This window comes from Leptodactylus fuscus, chromosome 10 (assembly GCF_031893055.1).
Source record: "Leptodactylus fuscus isolate aLepFus1 chromosome 10, aLepFus1.hap2, whole genome shotgun sequence".
In the NCBI taxonomy this organism is placed as follows: domain Eukaryota; kingdom Metazoa; phylum Chordata; class Amphibia; order Anura; family Leptodactylidae; genus Leptodactylus; species Leptodactylus fuscus.
The window spans coordinates 41,777,339-41,796,937 of NC_134274.1; the positions used below are offsets into that span (position 1 = coordinate 41,777,339).

The 19,599-nt window shown below is 45.4% G+C and overlaps 1 protein-coding gene across 4 annotated transcripts in view; it reads right to left on the reverse strand.

Annotated features, from left to right (window-relative positions):
- The window catches only part of SEC24C (SEC24 homolog C, COPII component), a 38,590-nt gene that overhangs the window by 15,095 nt on the left and 3,896 nt on the right, over positions 1-19,599 (reverse strand). For 2 of the 4 annotated variants that reach the window (XM_075257832.1, XM_075257831.1), the window contains 11 exons: positions 19,234-19,375; positions 17,645-17,814; positions 17,117-17,560; positions 15,422-15,573; positions 13,719-13,787; positions 8,189-8,300; positions 7,732-7,859; positions 5,069-5,207; positions 4,714-4,829; positions 2,948-3,072; positions 2,674-2,865 (listed from right to left, as the gene is read on the reverse strand). In XM_075257832.1, coding sequence (XP_075113933.1) covers positions 2,674-2,865; positions 2,948-3,072; positions 4,714-4,829; positions 5,069-5,207; positions 7,732-7,859; positions 8,189-8,300; positions 13,719-13,787; positions 15,422-15,573; positions 17,117-17,560; positions 17,645-17,814; positions 19,234-19,375 — 1,789 coding nt within the window. The remainder of the gene's footprint in view (positions 1-2,673; positions 2,866-2,947; positions 3,073-4,713; positions 4,830-5,068; positions 5,208-7,731; positions 7,860-8,188; positions 8,301-13,718; positions 13,788-15,421; positions 15,574-17,116; positions 17,561-17,644; positions 17,815-19,233; positions 19,376-19,599) is intronic. The other 2 variants (XM_075257833.1, XM_075257834.1) reach the window with 1 other exon arrangement.

Genomic DNA, 19,599 nt, shown 5'->3' on the forward strand with positions numbered 1-19,599 from the left:
CCACAAATACATGTGAGCTGCTGTGCCTAGGAAAATAAAATGAAGCAGGCACAGCGCTCTTTATTCAGATGGGGGCATATCCAGGTGCAACAGAACAATGGGATTTTTTTGTACCGACCATAAAATCCTTCTCTCTTTGTATTCACAGGGGAACACAGAACCATGGGTAAAGACCTGGCCACTACAAGGCTGACACTAGGAGAATGAAAAGCTGTCGGCTCCGCCTCTGGGCTATACCATCTCAGATAGTGTGCTAAGCCAAAATGTACCGCAGCAGTAAGAGAGAGACCCAAAAAACAGGAACCAACAATCACCAACAAGTCCTGTACCTGAAAAGAACCAAAACACCTCGGACCGAAACAACAATATACAGGTAGTCCTCGGGTTACGAGTAGAGATGAACTAAAAAGTAAAGCTCCCTCGTAACAGAACGCTGCCAGCACTCCCGACTAGCAAAGGACAAGCCTGCGGCAAAACAACGCTGGTTCTGCAGCAGGCTCGTCCTTGCTAGTTAGGAGAGCTGACAGCTTGCTGTAAACGAGGGAGCTGACTTTTTCTCATAGGAATGAATTGACCAGCGTTGTTTGGCCAGTGTACAGCATTCGGCCAATCAACGCTGATTCTGCTGGAGGCTCGACTGTGAGGAGGCGGAGTCTAAGATCAGACCACAATGGAGACTGCTGTGGTCCGATCTTAGATTCCACCTCCTGGCCAGCGTTGATTGGCCGAATGCTGTACACTGGCCAAACAACGCTGGCCAATGCATTCCTAAGAGAAAAGGTAAGCTCCAACATAAACGCAAGCTGCCAGCTCTCCTTGTACAGTACGTGATTTAGTGTGCAGCGGCTCGGAACCGAGGAAGACTGTACTTTACTGTATATGGTACAGTCTTCCTCGGTTCCGAGCTGCTGCACACTATATCACGTTGATTCGTTCCTACGCGGCATCTTATGTATGTTTCCGACTTATGTCGAAATTTGGTTTACGACGCCATGTAAGAACGGATCAACATCATAAGTCGAGGACTACCTGTAATAATGGTGGGATCTGTATCCCCTAGTGAATACAACGAGAGAAGGATTTTATGGAGAGTACTAAAAAAAAAAATCCCATTTTCTCACTGATTTCACTGGGGGACACAGATAATTCAACTTAGCTGGCCTTCTGTGAACTGTTCGTTACTCTCACACCAGCAGACTTAGGCCTTCCACGTGTGGTGGTAGATCTTGGCCAACTCGGGTTTCCAGGCCTTGAGCATGGTCTGGATAACGGGCTGCGAAAACACACAACAGCTTAGAACTTCGGCTTCAACAGTCAAACGCAGCTGATAGAAGGTGGGGTGGAACAGGAGACAGGAGGTCAACCTGCAGAGGAAGAGGCCAAGGAGTGTCTACCAACAGGAACAAGAGATCCATGTTACCAGGGCCGGCGGGGCCAATCTGGAGCCACCAAGATGGTGGGATCCCCTCAGTCTTAAGCTACTTGAGAACCCGAAGAAGGAGAGGGTGGAAATTCAACCAGGGAATCACAAGAGTGTCGGCTGCGATGGCTTGAGTGTCCAGGGACCTGGCCACATACAGGGAAATCTAGTGGTTCAGGCGGGAAGCGAAGAGGTTGACGTCGGGCATGCCCCACCGGGAGCACAGCAGAAGGAAATTTCCGGATGAAGAGGCCACTCGCCTGGGTTGAGCTTTTATCAGCTTAGGTAGTCTGCCATCCAACTGTCCACACCCAGGATGTGGACCGCTGAAAGAGTTGGAACGTGACACTCCGCCCACATGAGAGAGAGGGAGGCTTCCTGAAGAGAGGAAGGCCACTAGTTCCCCCTGATGGTTCAAGTAGGAGACTGTGGTAGAATTGTCGGTCTGGATGTCCTTGGAGAAGAGAAGTCCAATGAGACAGGGCTAGGAAGATGGCCATCAGGTCCAGCAGATTGATCTGGAGGGAGGACTCCACTCTGGACCACAGGCCCTCAATGGTTAAAGCACCGCAAAGAGGCAGGAGAATCAGTCGGTCAAGGCTGGACAGAGATCTGTCTCAGAGCGCTAGAATTGTCAGGTGTAGAGGACGCGAGTGAAACTGGACAAAGGGGATGGCCTCGAAGGTCAAGACCGTTGTGTCCAGGACCCACATGCAGATCCAAAGAAACCAAGGAGAGGTCCTTCAAAGGCTTGACTACGGAAAAAGAATCTTGCTCTGTTGTGTGTTGAGGATCATGCTAGGAATTCCATGCACTGAAGGCACGAGACAGTCCTGGAGGGAGCTTAGACCAAGAGTTCGTCCAAGTATAGAATCACAGCAAAACAGAAAGACCCGAGTCAGGTCGAGTCTTCCTCCTACAGATACTAGGTTTATACTGGCTTGGCATACTGTGAGAGGGTATAGCCCAGAGGTGGAGCCAACAGCTTTTCAATCTCCTAGTGCCAGTCTCCTATTGGCCGGGTCTATACCCATGGTGCTGTGTCCCCCAGTGAAATAAGCAAGAAAAGGTGTTACATGTAGATTTTGATAAATATTCACATACAATTTAAGTTAAAAACTGTGAAATTTGAAAAAAATCACAGAAAATGCAAATCTGCAGCAAATTTGCCATGTGTGAATTCAACTTTATTATGGCATGCCATTTAATACACTTAATACCCCAAACACCCCACGGCAATAACTGGTGATTACCTGGTAATGACCGTCCTTGATTCATTCACATTTACAAGAAATCCATCCAGCAGGGGGACAAACATATCAGCCACGTCAGATACCACCATCATCTGCGGCTGTGCCAGGGAGCTTTTCACATTATAGAAGTGAAGAACTTTGTTGTAGGTCACAAACCCAACCCGTATCACTGATTCTTCCATGTTACCTTCCCTAGAAAGGAGAGAGGACCGAATTTATTACTGGGTCACGGCTTATTAGGCGGGTGAGCACCTACTAATTTGCTCATACGAACCTGGGCAAATAGTCAATGAGCTGCTTCAGTTCCTCGCAGATCAGTGAAACCAACCCACTCTTCACCGCATTGTATGAAACGTCAATCATGAAGATAAATGACGGGGGGTTGGGGAATTTATTGTTCTGCTCGCACAAACAAAAACAAAACGTATATAATAGGAAAATATGTAATTTCAGAATGAAAAAAATAAATTTAAAGGGCTCGTTCACACGGGCAGAGAGGGGGCAGATTTTGGCGCGGAATCCACATCATAATCCACCCCCTCACAATGGTGGTCTATGGAGACCGCTAGTGTTCTTTTTTCCGCTAGCGAAAAAAAGAAGTGAGCTGCCCTTTCTTCAGGCAGATTCCGCGTCTGAACCAGCCGCGGCGTCCGCCTCGCGGCAGCACCCTCCGGACCAGGCCCATATATTTGGGCCTAATCCGGAGTGGAAAGCCACAACGCGGCTGCCGCGACGGAATATTCACATGCGGATTTGCGTGAACTAACCCTAACATGCATTGCAACTTACAGTCACAGTTAGCTTAGATAAGGATAAAGAGCTAGGAAGCGATGAGACTAAGGTCCATGCATATATAGTTTAAGTCAAGAAAATATGATTCCAATGACAACCGAACCACAAGACAACTGTGTTTGTTGGGATTCCCATGGTTTGAACCCTTTGTGATTAGAAGCATGGGGTTCCCATGTCCCCTGTTGAATTGAGTGTCCATTGTGTATGCATACTCCTCCATTCAATTTCCATGGAACGGACCAAGACAACCATGCACAACGTTCAGCTAACTCGGTCAGTTCCATGGGCTGTTAACAGACTCACACCTTACATGTGCAACAACCTCTGCGATGAAATGTGGAGCCCCCAATATGATGACAAACATCTTGTGAATAGGTGATAAACTGTGATTACGTGACAATGTCTTTACTTCATAGTCACTGGAAAAGATGTGTAGTTGACCTAAAATCTGTGTAAATGGCCCTTGGTCTCATTGCTCCCCAACAATTCATCAATTAAAGGGATTCTACAATTAAAATAAAAAATTTTCTCGTTGACACATTTGAATAGCCTTAAGAAAGGCTACTCCTCTCCTACCTTTAGATGTCTTCTCCACGCCGCTGTTTGGTATAAATCCCAGTTTTCTCTTGCAGCACTGGGGGTGGGCCCCAGCGCTCAAACAGCACTGGGGGCGTCTCCAATGCTGCGAGAGAACTCTCCAGTACCGCCTCCATCTTCTTCAGGAACGGCCTCTTAATGCGTCTTCTTCCAGTCCAGGCTGTCCAACTTCTAGGCTTTGGGCCTAGGGCAGAGTTGACTGCGCATGCCCACAGGCCACAAGAAAATAGCCTCTTACTTACTGTGTAAGCGGCCATTTTTCTTGTGGCTGGGGGCATGCGCAGTCGGCTCTGCTCTAGGCCTAGAAAAGTTTGACCGCCCGCGCCGGAAGAAGACGCATGAAGAAGCCGTTCCTGAAGAAGATGGAGGTGGCACTGGAGAGTTCTCTCGCAGCATTGGGGATGCCCCAGTGTTGCGAGACAACTCATTTGCATACCGACCAGGTTTTATACTGAATGGCGGCACAGAGAAGACATCTAAAGGTAGGAGAAGAATAGCCTTTCTTAAGGCTATTCCGATGTGTGAACGGAAAAAAATTCAATTTTAATGGTAGAACCCCTTTAACTGCAGAATATTTAATGGAACAAGTAGAAATTAAAATATCAATGCTGAACTAAAGGATCCTCTTAGGCACAGAGTTTATGGACTTACCTTGCAGTAGTCAACCGTTGCTGTGAATTCATAGGATCCCATTGAGAGTTCCGGTCTGTCGTAACAATCTACCCTCTTTCCTGTGTGATCCAAGTGCTGAAAGTAGTGGGGTGGCACTGTAAAATAGGGTAAAGGGTTAAGAATAAAAACAAAGATCCAGACCCGAATCTCAAATAATAAATATCAAAGTAATTACACGTAGCTCGGCAGTCACTAACACAAACCTATAAGTTACGAGAGATGTTGATTTATTTCATATTCCTGACGGTTCTAGTCATGCAGCATAGCTAGAAAGATCTGCCATTGAGAAGTCTGGGGAATCTGGGTGACTAACCAGTAGGTGTAAGTAACTCACCTTCAGTGACACAGCTGCAATAGCAACACTGGAATCTTCTTCCACCTTCAATGAACTGCATATAAGGGCACATATAGGCTTTACATCTGTTGCATCGAATGGGCCCAGCCTCACCATGATCAACCAAACAAGGAGGAGCCTGTGGGGTGAGGGAAAATATAAAAAGACAGAAATAATTTATAAAAAACAAAAAAAACTTTGCAAGTCTTCAGTAGGTGATACCTTTTTTAATGGCTAACTCATAATGATGACAGAATATGATGTTTCGAAGCTTCCTCTGAGCTTCTTCTTCAGATATAACTTAAAAACACTCTGTAGAGGCTGCATATTTATGTACAACAGGACACATAGGGATAGGATTACAGGAGGGAGGGGGGAAGAGGCTTATTACTATATACTTATAACAACAAACAATCAATTGCCAGATCCCTGGTTCTTATCTTAATGGCTGTCTTAATGATTTGTATAAAAAGACATAAACCCAAGTGAGATGTTCATCCCATTGTCCAATGTCTGGAATAGGGTTATGGCCTTGTACTCATAAATCAGTCGCTGTTTCCTTGATTTAAAGTTCCCTTTTAAGATCAAGATTTTCATGTCATTGATGATGTTGTGATCTTCCTGGCAGAAGTGTTTTGGCACGGGAAGATCAGTTCTCTGTTGTTTGATTGTATGGCGATGTGAATTAATTCTCATTCTGAGTTTCTGTCCGGTCTCTCCAACATACAGATTTTCAGTGGAACATTTGGTGCAAATGATCAAATACACTACATTAGGTGTGTTACAGGTGAACGTACCTGGGATTTTATATTCCCTGTTAGAGTTTGGTATCTCTATCCTGTCAGTGGTCAGTATGTGCGGGCAGGTCTTGCACCTCTTCTGTCCACATGGGAATGTTCCTTTGTTATTTGGAGGTGACAGTGAGCTGCTAATAATCATATTCCTGAGGTTTGGTGGTTGTCTGTAGCACAGGAGAGGGGGGTCATAAAATATGGATTTTAGACGGTTGACCCCCCTCTCCTGTGCTACAGACAACGTATTTTTCGGACTATAAGACGCACTGGACTATAAGACGCAGGTTTTAGAGGAGGAAAATAGGGAAAAAAAATTTTGAAGCAAAAACTGGTAAAATATTTAATATATGGGAGTTGTAGTTTTGCAACAGCTGCAAGGCCACATTGACAGGTGACCCTGCAGCTGTACGGGGATGCATAGAGTGTTTTTTTTTGCGGGTCCAGAAGTACTTTTTAGTTATACCATTTTGGGGAATATCTATTGCTTAGATCACCTTTTATTGAAAAAAAAACCCGGTGGTTTATTATATATGATTTTCTACTTTTATATATATATTCTAGGGACAGGAGGTGATTTATAACTTTTATTTATTTTATATTTTTAAAGCTTTTTTTTTTTTTTTTTTTAAACTATTTTATCCCCCCCCCCCCCCCCGGGGCTTGAACCTGCGGTCACTTGATTGCAAGTCCCATAGACGGCAATACAACTGTATTGCCGTCTATGGGACATTCTGTGTATTAGTATTACGGCTGGTCATAGACCCAGCCGCAATACTAATATATAGCAGTGACAGGCCTGGGAGCCTCATTAGGCTCCCGGCTGTCACCCGAACAGGTCGGCTCCTGCGATACCGCCGCGCAGGAGCCGGCCTGCAACTTTACAGGTACGGGGCCGGTGGGGACCGGCCCCGGGGGAGAAGAGGCCGCCGATACTGACCCGGCATCCGCTGTACTAGAGAGGCGGATGCCGGGGAGGGATAGACGCCGGGGCCTGAGACATCGCTGCCCTGCCCTGCATGAAGCCAGCGGTGGGGGGACGGAGGAGCTGCTGCTGGCTTCATGCAGGGCAGAGGAGCGCAGCGATGTCGCAGGCCCCGGCACCTGTAATGGCGTCTATCACTTGCCGGCTTCCGCCTCTCTATTACAGCGGATGCCAGGCGCCACATTCGGCCTATAAGACGCACCCTTCTTTTCCCCCCAAATTTGGGGGGAAAAAAGTGCGTCTTATAGTCCGAAAAATACGGTATATAGTAATAAGCCTCTTCCCCCCTCCCTCCTGTAATCCTATCCCTATGTGTCCTGTTGTACATAAATATGCAGCCTCTACAGAGTGTTTTTAAGTTATATCTGAAGAAGAAGCTCAGAGGAAGCTTCGAAACGTCATATTCTGTCATCATTATGAGTTAGCCATTAAAAAAGGTATCACCTACTGAAGACTTGCAAAGTTTTTTTTGTTTTTTATATTTTATAACCACTGGCTAACACGGTACCAAAACAAACATTTTCCTTTTAGAAATAATTTAGAAAGTTAAAAATCTGTGATCGTTACTAAACATAAATATATGTTTATACATATCCCTGGATCAACATCCTATCCCAAAAATATATCCCAATTGCCCATGGCCCCGACAGCTTAAGGAGCCCTCTGGCTTCAGCACGTCATCCCCATTAGCTAAGCCAGGCATTGAACAATGGACCGGACTGTCAGATTGACAATCAGAACGGACGAATTTCTGATGGATCTGTGTCAGAGGGATACCCAGCACAGATGTGAACGTAGCCCAAGCTAATTGATTGGGATCGAGACGAAGTCCTACTATTACCATGCAAAATTCTGTGGCCTTAGTCTAAAATAAAGTACATTCTTACTTCATCGGATGGTAAGGTTGCCAGGGGTTTAATAACAGCAGCAAGTGGAACCTGGGACTGCTTGGCCATATCTGAAGTAGCCGGAAAATTGTACGAAGAACATCTTATATATCGTGGACTTGCATTGCCTACATTGTGAAAAGAGAAGGGCAGTGTATACAATTTGGTTTTTCAGTGGATGTTTAAAAAAAAAAAAAAAAAAAAATACGCGGCAAGCACACGGATCTCATTATAGTCTATGGGGTTTGTGTGCTTGCAATTGTATTCCATCCAGCGAGTCCCCATGTGGACTCTCCCGGGACGGAATACAAAAGCAAATGTGAACCAAAAGCAACTCAGTCAAACCAACCTTATTCATTAGCATTAGTGCAGGAGTTACAAAGCGACATGGCAGTCTTTGGTCACGTGACAGGTAGGGGTTAATGGAATGGACAACTAAATTACTAGCAAGGTGTACCTTGATCTTTGACCAAGAAGTTGGTAGTAACTAGCGGTGGAACTTGTCCCCTCAGGCCAGTGATAAAAGGCTCCGAACTCCTATTTGCTCTGTCATCTTCTATTACCTGGATCTAGACAGGGACAAAGCAGATCAAGAAATGACTGACTGTATAAGAGAAGGCGTGACGTGAGGTATAATACAGACATACATGAAGTGTTCTTACTATGCGACATACACTGGTGACGCTAAAGAGATCTCAACTACATGCACATATGTATGAATATAAAGGGGGAGAATAAAACACTTTTCATAATGAGAAGGTGTAGAACAAGGAAACCTCTGCTAACCTACCATAGTGGCTGGAATACCCACAGGCCCCGTATCACCATTTATGTTTTATTTCATTTCATTAAATTTACATAGAATAAAAGTGTAAAAGCATTTCACGTGACCACATTTCACATCGCTATTCCGCCAAACAACTCATGTGAAGTAATGGCAATATGACAGCAAAACACAGCAAAGGAAATTCAATATGTCCAATACTGCAGCAGTGTCAGGATACCCCAATACACACTACTGGATTGTCTGGTCCTACTAAAAGCAGCAGGTTCAGCCAACATTACTGAACCTGCTGATGTTGTAGTGCTGCCTTAAAGGGATCCTATCATTAAAATGCAATTTTGTGTGACTAACACGTAGGAATACCCTTAAGAAAGGCTATTCTTCTCCTACCTTTAGAAGTCTTCTCCGGACTGCCATTCAGTCGAAATCCCGGTTTTCGTCTGTATGCAAATGAGTTCTCTCGCAGCACTGGGGGCATCCCCAATTCTGCAAGAGAAATCTCCAGTGCCACCTCTATCTTCTTCTGGAACGGCCTCTTCACGACTGCGCATTCCCGCCTTTTGTAAGATGACGCGTGAAGAGAAGATGATGAAGGCGGCGCTGAAGAGTTCTCTCGCATCATTGCGGATGCCCCCAGTGCTGTTTGAGCACTGAGGACCGCCCCCAGTGCTGCGAGAGAACTCAGTTGCATACCGAAGAAAACCGAGATTTCTACCAAACGGCGGCGCGGAGAAGACATCTAAAGGTAGAAGAATAGCCTTTCTTAAGGCTATTCCTACGTGTTAGTCACAAAAAATTGCATTTTAATTATAGGAACCAATTTAAAGGGTTACCTGTTTAAAAAAAAAAGAAATTGTAAGAGTTCCTATAGGTAGAAGTATTTTGCCCATCGGAGTCTATTTCGAAATTTGGTTCTGAAATCTGCTTTGTCCCCATCACAAGACTGGAACTCAGCAGGATCCTCTGCGACGTCCCGTTTACTGATTATAGTCAGGGCTCGTTCACATCTGCGCCCAGTCTCCATTCTCTGCACAAAACAGAGGCAGGAGACGGAAACCTGCAGGACTCTTTCATACCCATTCATTTGAATGAGTTTGAAAGCTGTCCGACCGTGAGTGGCGGTGAGCGTTTTATGCTCTCCGCCGCAAAACAGTTTTTTTTAAACCAGATACAGAGTCGGACATGCAGTACTCTGTGTCCAATTTAAAAAAAACGGTTTCGCGGCGGAGAGCATAAAACGCTCACCGCCGCTCACAGCCGGACCCGGTCTGACAGGTTTCTGTCTTCTGCAGGCAGAAGACGGAAACCACAGAACAGAGATCAAACGCTAGTGTGAACCCAGCGTCATCTGAAAACTCTGTGGCCATAGACATCCTGCTATGATGCAGGGGATAACTACCTGAGGGAGCACGGTTAGAAGACGACTAACTGGAAGCACAGAATTGTTGCACAGGTTTTGTGGCCATGACCCCTCAGGCCCTCATCCAAGCCAATTGGCATATGAGACATTGCTCTGTCACAGGAGGCGATGCCTTGTTTCTGTCACATGACAAAGGGACAAAGCTGAACGGGGAGCCAGAATATAAAGCACGCTACCTCCTATGAACAGATCTCTGACATACCCACAGCCTTTTTGGGGGACTGCACAATCTCATCTAGAAAAAAAAGAACCTCTTGTTCTTGAGATCAGGGGTTTTACCTGCCTCCAGCCTTTCCAATTTTATGTCCTTGCGTTTATGAAGTAAAGCCAACAATGAACCGGCTGTTTATTAAGGTCTGTATTTAACATACAGTATATACTCGAGTATAAGCCGACCCGAATATAAGCTGAGACCCCTGGGAAAAGTTATTGACTCGAGTATAAACCTGGGCGGGAATCCACCATTGCAGATAAAAAGTCTGGTCGTGTGCATTACATCTTAGTAACGCCATATGCCTCATAGTAATAGCAGTTAACCCCATCATGTCACTCACATTAACCCCGTGTGCCTCACATAAGAGTTACTGATATGTGGGACATATGGAGGTAGTAATTAGGTATCTTCATAATTAAGGACCTTTATTAGTACCCTCATGTGTCTCACATATTTGTAACCCTTATATGGGGCACACAGGGGTTAATATGAGGGACATGATGCTATTAATGTGAGGCACATGGAGTTACTGAAACTAAATTAATAACCCCAAATGCCTGACATTACGTGGGATAGTAACCCCAGCAGGTACCTGTGTGCTACTTTCTCTTTACTGTAGCTTCCTCTCCTCCATACGACATCTTCTATAAGACACAATGAATCCTGCACATAATGGCCACTGACTTATCTGCAAATGTTACATTGTAGTGGCTACAGGACCTTTGATGACATCACAGTCACGTGACCTACATGACAAGCCAATCACAGTCCAGTAGCACTAAAGGACCTCCCCCTTCGTTTAATTTATGCAACTCACTGCAAGTCTCTGTGCTCCGTGGACACTGACTCGAGTATAAGCCAAGGGGGGCTTTTTCAGCATAAAAACTTTGCAAAAAGGTCGGTTTATACTCGAGTATATACGGTAGGTAAGAAAGTAGTAAAAAACTAGAATGATTTTCACCTATAGTGATATTATTAAATCATCAGATATAACAAAATGTACAAGCACAACAGCAGGCCACCCTTTACAATACCACGATGACAGTACGCTTCTTAGCTCTACGTCTATTTAAGACCAACCTATAAATTATCCATTTCAGCGCTGTGACTATACCAATAGTCTCAAGAGACCAAGGGAACTGAGCTCAGGTATCACTGATAAGGAGAACAAACAGGCTTCTTGCTTTTGCCCTGGGTAACTAGGTCAACAATGTAATATGGCAGCAGTGTCTTTGGAAACCAAAGGAAGTAGGTTACCACCAGAAGTGTGCGGCAGCAGCGGCCCACATCCCTCTCCAAGGGTTCATGTGAATTTAGTCGGAATAGAATTCATTATTAAAAATGTACAGCACGCTTTAATATCCTTCCAACACATCCAAAGTCAAACAGAATTACAAACCGCAGGCAGGCCTGTCTCCCCATTAAAATAGACGTCGGAACAGTTCCACATAGTCGTCTCCACAATAGACCTTCTGGCTGATTATATCGCTGTCTCATCATTAATAACCAGAATATAGAGCCAGTCACATAACTGTGTTTATAGTATCGAGGAATAAAAAAAATTAAAACCTCACTTTAATATCCTCCTTTAGTGATCCCATATTGTCAGACAAAGGATTTCTCAATCACTGGGGCAAGGGGAGAGGAGGGGGTGTTATAACCTGATTTTTAGTGCATTTTGCACAATCACAGCAAAGGCCAATATGTATGCTAGGAGAGAATAGGAATACTCTGCCCATCTGTAAGGCAACTGAATGCAGGAGCCTTCCCTAATATTCTGCCTGCCAGTGGAGACCACTGATTCTATTACAGAGAACTAAATGATCCTGAAGTCTTCCTTCTTTCTTCTTCTGTTTCTTAGCTGCTACGGACTCCTAGTATATCTTCTCAGCTTATGTGCGTCTACTTCTGTAATATATTACTGTATTCTCCTGTATCTGTATTACTATGCTGCTGTAACATACTGAAATTTCCCCACTGTGGGACTATTAAAAGGATTATCTATTATAGGATTCAAAAATAAATAAATAAAAATGGGTTGATCATTGCCCATGCTTCCAAACTTTGCACCACAGAGGTCTAAAGTGAAATCTCACAAACTGCCTGTCTATAGAGTAACACATGTATTAGCATCAACCCCATCCACTTTGCTGCTACTGGGCATCACAAGTCATTTGTTGGCATGTCTTCAATGCTAAACAATCATATTGTCTTGGCTACTTCTGACAGCTGTCAATGGTATAAAATACCAAAAGTAGTATCATCTACCTTACCAATTCCTTGTTGCTCCGTGCAGACACTTCCATGATAACCCCAACTTCAATGACTGTCTCGCCAAAACATCTGACAGCGGCAGCCACTGACTGGTTAAAGGGGTGATCATAGTGGCGGCTGCAGCGGTTACAAGTCCACGTCATTGTTAGAATCTGATACACCAGCAGAGGATCAAGGAAACCAACTTTGTTCTTTTACTGGCCACATATTAAAGGGATCCTATCATTAAAACTCATTTTTATCTGCCTAACACATAGGAATAGTCTTAATGGGATCCCATCATTTAAACACATTTTTTTCTGGTTGACACATAGGAATATCCTTAAGAAAGGCTATTCTTCTCCTACCTTTATACATCTTCCCGCGCCGCCGTTCGGTAGAAATCCGGGTTTTCTTCAGTATACAAATGAGTTCTCTTGCAGTACTGGGGCGGTCTCAAGTGCTCAAACAGCAGTGGGGGCGTGCCCAATGCTGCGAGAGAACTCTCCAGTGCCGCCTCCATCTTCTTCAGGAACGGGTCTTGTATCTCCTTCCGGCAGTGGCTTCAAACTTCTAGACCTCGGGCAAAGCCGACTGCGCATGCCTGCCGGCCACAAGAAAATGGCCGCTTACACAGTATTGTAAGCGGCCATTTTCTTGTGGCCGGCGGGCATGTGCAGTTGGCTGCCTGAGACCTAGAAGTTTGAAGCCACCACCGGAAGAAGACCCGTTCCTGAAGAAGATGGAGGCGGCGCTGGAGAGTTCTCTCGCAGTATTGGGGACGCCTCCTGTGCTGCGAGAGAACCCATTGGCATACCTACGAAAACCGGATTATATACCGAATGGCGGCGCGGAGAAGACATCTGAAGGTAGGAAAAGAATAGCCATTCTTAAGGCTATTCAAACGTGGTAGGCAGAAAAATAATGAGTTTTAATGACAGGATCCCTTTAATAGATCTGCGAGATGTAACTACTGTATGAGGACCAGGGGAACATTGACATGTTGGCGACAGGCGATTATGTATTCGAGTCAATGAATCTCCGGTATCTTTCTTTGGATGTACCAAGGGAAATCATATTCCTATTAGACCCTGCTGCTACAGTTGCCACACAGAAAACAAAAGGGTGCCGGCAGAGTTCATACCGTCTCAAGGAAGATGACGTATAAATACGCTATTGATGCATGTTGTACATACAAAGGGGTTAGTAGTAATGGCAGGAGTCATGCGTTAGTGAGGCGAGTGGCATGCACAAGGTGTAGCGAGCCAAGTCACGACCACACAAAAACAAGGGAATGAAGCACACTGGTCACTTACTGGACTGGGGATTGCATCTGGGTCTATCCTGTGCCTTGTTTTCTGCTGAGGTGGCAGCTCATTAAGTTGCTTTATTGTTTAATAGATGAGAGTAAGCGATGCCACAAAATAGCAAAGAGAAAGAGAATTAAAGGATAACGAAACAAAACATCAGAAAAAAAGGGGGGGATGGGAAACATTGTTAGGTTCGCCCACCCTCTACCTATCCAAGGAGGTAGACGGCAGAAGCATTTCATGCGATTAATCGTCTCGGAAAGGGACATTAATTGACTTAGTCAATAACGTTTAATAAAACCCATAGGAAGAGAGACAAGCACACGCTGAAACATTGCCGAGTATCCAGACAAAGGACAAAAAACAGCAGCTTTGGAGCCTTAGGCAGGGTAATACCTAGATCTGTGTGAACAGAGTCGTGTTACCCACATACTGTGAAAAATTACACAGAAATATTTTTTTGGACTCAGTTCAACAGAATACGTAGAGTCACTGCAAGGAGAATCCATGGGTAGTATTGCCACAGCAAAGTAATGCTGAATTTCCATCTTGCCAGTAAATGAAGGTCTGAGATTATCTTAAATGAATAATTATCCATTTCATTTGTTTCTTCAGGACTAGGGACTCTCCATGACTTAGGTAATATGCTGAATGGTGTAACTCAGAGACTCAATGATTAGCAAAGAGTCCCAGGGTCAAATTGGATGAAATAAAACATTTACAAGGAGCCTGTATGTTCTTCCTGGCACTCTGTCACTACATAATATGCACAGTCCAGTAATATTAATGTGACCGCCGCCTTTGACGTCAACGTTAAATAACCAATCGCAGAAGGCACGTGTCATCAGTCATCTGGGTGCACTCATCATTGTGGAAGGCACGATGGAACAACACAAGTATGCATCTATCCTTGCAGACCATGTTCGCCCCTACATACAAATAGTTTTTCCTCAGGATGATGGCATCTACCAGCAGGACAATGTGACGTGTCATAAAGCTCGCTGTGTACATGCGCGGTTCAAGGAGCACTAGGGTGAGATTATCGTACTCCCTGGCTAGCAAATTCCCCCAACTTGAACCCAATCAAGAATCTGTGGGACCACCTTGATCGGGTTGTTCGTGCCATGGATGCTCAACCGCGTAACCTAGTGCAGCTGGACACGGCACTGGAGTCGGCAACCAGTGATCATTATCACAACCTCCCCTCTCTTCCTGCACGTCTCGCAGCGGTCCGCTCTGCCAAAGGGGGTTATTCTGGATTTTGACAGATGGTCACATTAATGTGAATGGACTGTGTATATGCCACAAGTGTCAGATGCAGCTATGTGTAAAGGCCCCTCATCAAGTCAGAGAATAAATGGAGACGTGGCTGCACATGTACACAGCCGCTGCGCCACTTGCAGAATTCCACAGAAGTAAATGGAGAGTCATACACATACGTGGCCATCTCTCCATTTATTCTATGCCTGGGATGTGGTAACTAGTGGCTGCCTCGCAACGCAGGTAAGGAAACCACAGTTCTCCAAATAGCTGCAAATCCCAAAGTTTTGTCTCTCATGTATCAGACATCAAAGGCATATTATGTCCTATGAAAAGGAAATTCTACAGGGAAAATGGGGGGTATTAAAAAAAGAAAATCAAGATTAAAAAAAACATTTGAACAGCACAATATGGGTTAATATGTATGTCTGTAAAACAAATCCACTTACTGGGCTGGGGATAGAGTCTGGATCCAATCTCTTTTGTGCCGGAGGAGGAGGGGCCGGGGGGCCATGTTGACCGGGCTGGCTACTATAATTGGGCGCACGAGGATAGGTTGCTGGAAATCCAGGTTGTGGACCCCTAACTGGCCCGAAGGCACCTAAAAGTCAACAGAGGAGAATTTTTTTCAAAACGTATTAAAAACACAGAATGAAGGTAATAGGTCATTATCAACACACAATGGCTACCATGCAGGCAAAACCTATAAGACAATTGCACAACTGCGGTTTTTTTCACTATTCTATGTCACGCTGAATTTTTTGCAGTTCTTCGAAAAAAAATAAAAAAAACACGAAAAATGGTTGCGGGACGGGAAAAGGTTAAATGCCTTAAGTGTACGGCAAAAACATGGGGTCAACCTAGTCTACTACGTGGATAGAGCGATTTTAAAAGCTATAGGTTGTCCTGGACTACAAATATGAACTAGTTTTATTTCTTGAGAAACAGGCCTGTCTGGTCTATAAGGCAAAGCAAGTGAGATACGGATCATCATCTTTGCTGACTTAAAGAGGACCTTTCATCAGATTGGGCACATGCAGTTCTATATACTGCTGGAAAGCTGACAGTGCGCTGAATTCAGCACACTATCGGCTTTCCCGATTTGTGCCCAGTGTAAAGCGCTATCGGTCCCGGGACCGTAGCGCTTTAGTGTCAGAAGGGCGTTTCTGACACTTAGCCAGGGACGCCCTTCTGCCCAGCAGCGCCTATCACGCTGTACAGTGTGAGCGGGGAGGAACGCCCCCTCCCTCTCCTGATAATACTCGTCTATGGACGAGCTGTGTGAGCAGAGGGAGGGGGCGTTCCTCCCCGCTCCACAGTACAGTGCTATAGGCGCTGCTGGGCAGAAGGGCGTCCCTGGCTAACTGTCAAAAACGCCCTTCTGACACTAAAGCGCTATGGTACCGGGACCGATAGTGCTTTACACCGGGCACAGACCGGGAAAGCCGAAAGTGCGCTGAATTCAGCGCACTGTCAACTTTTCAGCAGTATATAAAACTGCATGTGCCCGATCTGATGAAAGGTCCTCTTTAAGGAAAAAAAAAAAGGGCAAATTCAGATCCAAATCACAAAGTTCTATGAGGTCATACTACACATATTTGCCATCATTTTACACAGAGAAAATCTGTAGTAAAAACAAGGAGGCATAAAGAGAAACATTCCCAAAGGGAAGGACTTGTGATTTTCAGCTGTGAGGCTCCATTTACACGGGGCACCATGGTATGGAGTACTTTGGTCCCGATTTTGACGCAGGAAGCCGTGTCAGAATAGGACCAAAATGCGCCTGCCGCAACTGTCGCGACTTTCCGCTCAGGAGTAGGCCCAAATGAATGGGCTTAGTCCGGAGGGTGCTGCCGCGAGGTGGACGCCGGGGCTGAATCAGCAGCAGAATCCGCCCGAAGAAAGGGCAGCTCACTTCTTTTTTCCGCTAGTGGGAACATACCGCTCGCGGAAAAAAGGACGCTAGCGGTCTACATAGACCTCTACTGTGAGGCAGCGGATTTTGAGGAGGATTCAGGGCCAGAATAAACCTCCTCTTGCCCCGTGTGAATGAGCCCTAAGTGATGGGATCTGCAGTAACTTCTATGTTATTGGAAAGGTTCCTGTTCAGCAACAGAAATATTCACTTTTTGCAACACGCTCACCATTCTGCTGTGGAAATCCTCCCTGTCCAGGTGGTGGCACTGAAGGTGGGGGTCCTAGAGGTCCTGGCATCATACCAGGAACAGCTGGCTGGGCTTGAGTTGGTGATAAATTGTTTGGTGGAGGTAAAGGTGGTCCAGATGGTGGCTGCCCTGGCATCCCTGGACCTTGCAATGAAGTAGGTGGGGGACCTCCGGCTATAGGTGGGGGATAGTGAGAGGTCGGGGCAGCTGGTTGTGAAGGAAAACCTTGTGCAGGAGGAAGGCGTTGTGGAGCAGGGGGTCCAGTAAATTGCTGGGTTGGAGGTGACTGGACTTGCGATAAACTAGTAGGAGGCATTCCTTGGGACAAATTCATAGCAGCTGGACCTTGGTTACTGGAATATGGGTTGTAAGCGCCTGACCCCGAGGCAGGAAAACTTGTAGAGGACGGTGGAAGGGATGTACCTACGGCGAGATAAAACATTACTGGGTGAGAAAATTTACTGCCACAAATACTTAATAAATTATAATCATTCTAGAGATTCTTACCAAAACTAGTTGACGTTGGTGGAGGAGCAGATGTAGAAACTGCACCGAGATGCATACCCATCATTTGGTTAGTTAACTGCTGTGTACTAGTTGAAGATGGAGGGTACGGCTGATAATTAGTTGCTTGTGGAAGATTTCCTGTTTGTACATAGGATTGAGACATGGGTGGTCTAAAGGAAAACATAAAAAAAAAAAAATTCTTTAAAAAATATGAGAATTGGAAAATCTCTTATTTAAATGCATCCGGGCATCAGCTGAGGTCACCAGGCGACGTCTGACTGTCATATGTCATAGACAGATCTTTATTTGTCAAGAGAATAGGAAATGCTAAATTCTGAAAAATAAATACAATGAATAACTATGTGTTCCCAATGTTCTGCATGTATCTGTATCAGGAAGAGAGTCCATGACATACACAGATCAGCACCACGAGCAGCACCTGGGATGACTCAGGCTGGTCTTACACGACCGTATTGGTTTTACGGTCCGCAAGTTGCTGATTAGCAATACAGACATCGCAGACGTCCGTGTCCTTCCGCACCTGCCCATAGAGTTCTATGGGCGAGTCCGTGCAGTGCCGTGAATTCACGGCCTTTGCAGACCCGTGGTATTCAGTTCGGACCTCGGTCACGTCACACCGAGGTATAAAATATCCAGTGGTGTAAGAGGCCGCACTGAATATAATGTGTCCGCAAATGAAAACCTGCAATTGTGGACTTAAATTACAGTCGTGTAAGACCAACGTCAGGGTGTGTTCGCCCCCATATCTGGAGCAGATTCTTCTCGGAATTCGCCTCCCATTGTTTTCCATGGGAGGAAAAAAGAAGCGTCCTGCTTGATCTTGCCGTGGGTCCGCGACCGATTCGCCCGTGGCTTCAGACACCCTCCTGACTAGGCCTAATCAGGAGTGGGATGCCACGACAGAATGTTGATGCAATGAATCAACATCCCGCCACGGCTAGACCACGGTGAAAAATGAGAGAATTTCTCTTCGTTTTCTGCCATGTGAACATTCCCTAACCCGTCAAAGCAATTACTTTGATGCCAAACAGAGGAGCCATTGCTGTCTATAGATACATTGTTGTGACCTCTTTTGTTGCTATTACTGAACAAAAGCAACTCATGCCTTTTGTTTTACGTGGAGTGGTTCCTGCTCATGCTTGAGGTCAAATGCAAGGCCCTGATACAGTTATTGGTTGATTTCAAGCTCGTTCACACGGGGCAAGAGGGGGCGGATTCTGACACTGAATCCACCCCCTCACAATAGAGATCAATGTAGACCGCTAGCTTCCTTTTTTTCGTGAGTGGTATGTTCCAGCTCACGGAAAAAAGAAACGAGCTGTCCTTTCTTCGGTCAGCCCTGGCGTCCGCCTCGTGACAGCACTCTCCGGACTAGGCCCATTCATTTCAGCGTACCCTGGAGGGGGAAGCTGCAACAGTAGCGGAAAGCGCATTTTGGTCCTATTCTAATGCGGCTTCCCGCATCAGAATCAGGACCAAAATACGCGGTCCTGTGCCTCGTGTGAATGAGGCCTTCCACTGCTATGAACAGCAATTCTTCCTCAGCGTAATACACAGTGATAACATACCTCTGCATCTGATTGCTTAATGACGCTGGTCCGTTCTGCACATCACCCTGGCCACCATATTGGTTGTACTGTACTGGCTCAGAAGGCAGAGACATCCCTGCTGCAGTTGGGGCACCTGATGTCGGCGGAGACCTCACGGGACCTGAATAGGGAAAAAAAATAAACAGGCATCCAGTGTAAGATACAATCACACGAAGCAACAGACTTAATAACATCTCCCTCTGGAGCTCAACCATTAACTCTAAGTCAACTACATTATACAATGAAACAGCCGGCATCAACTATTTACAAGAATAAGAAAATTATCGACGTAACTTTAACCTAAAACCATTACATATCACAGTAACTGAGATACAGGGAAATTCG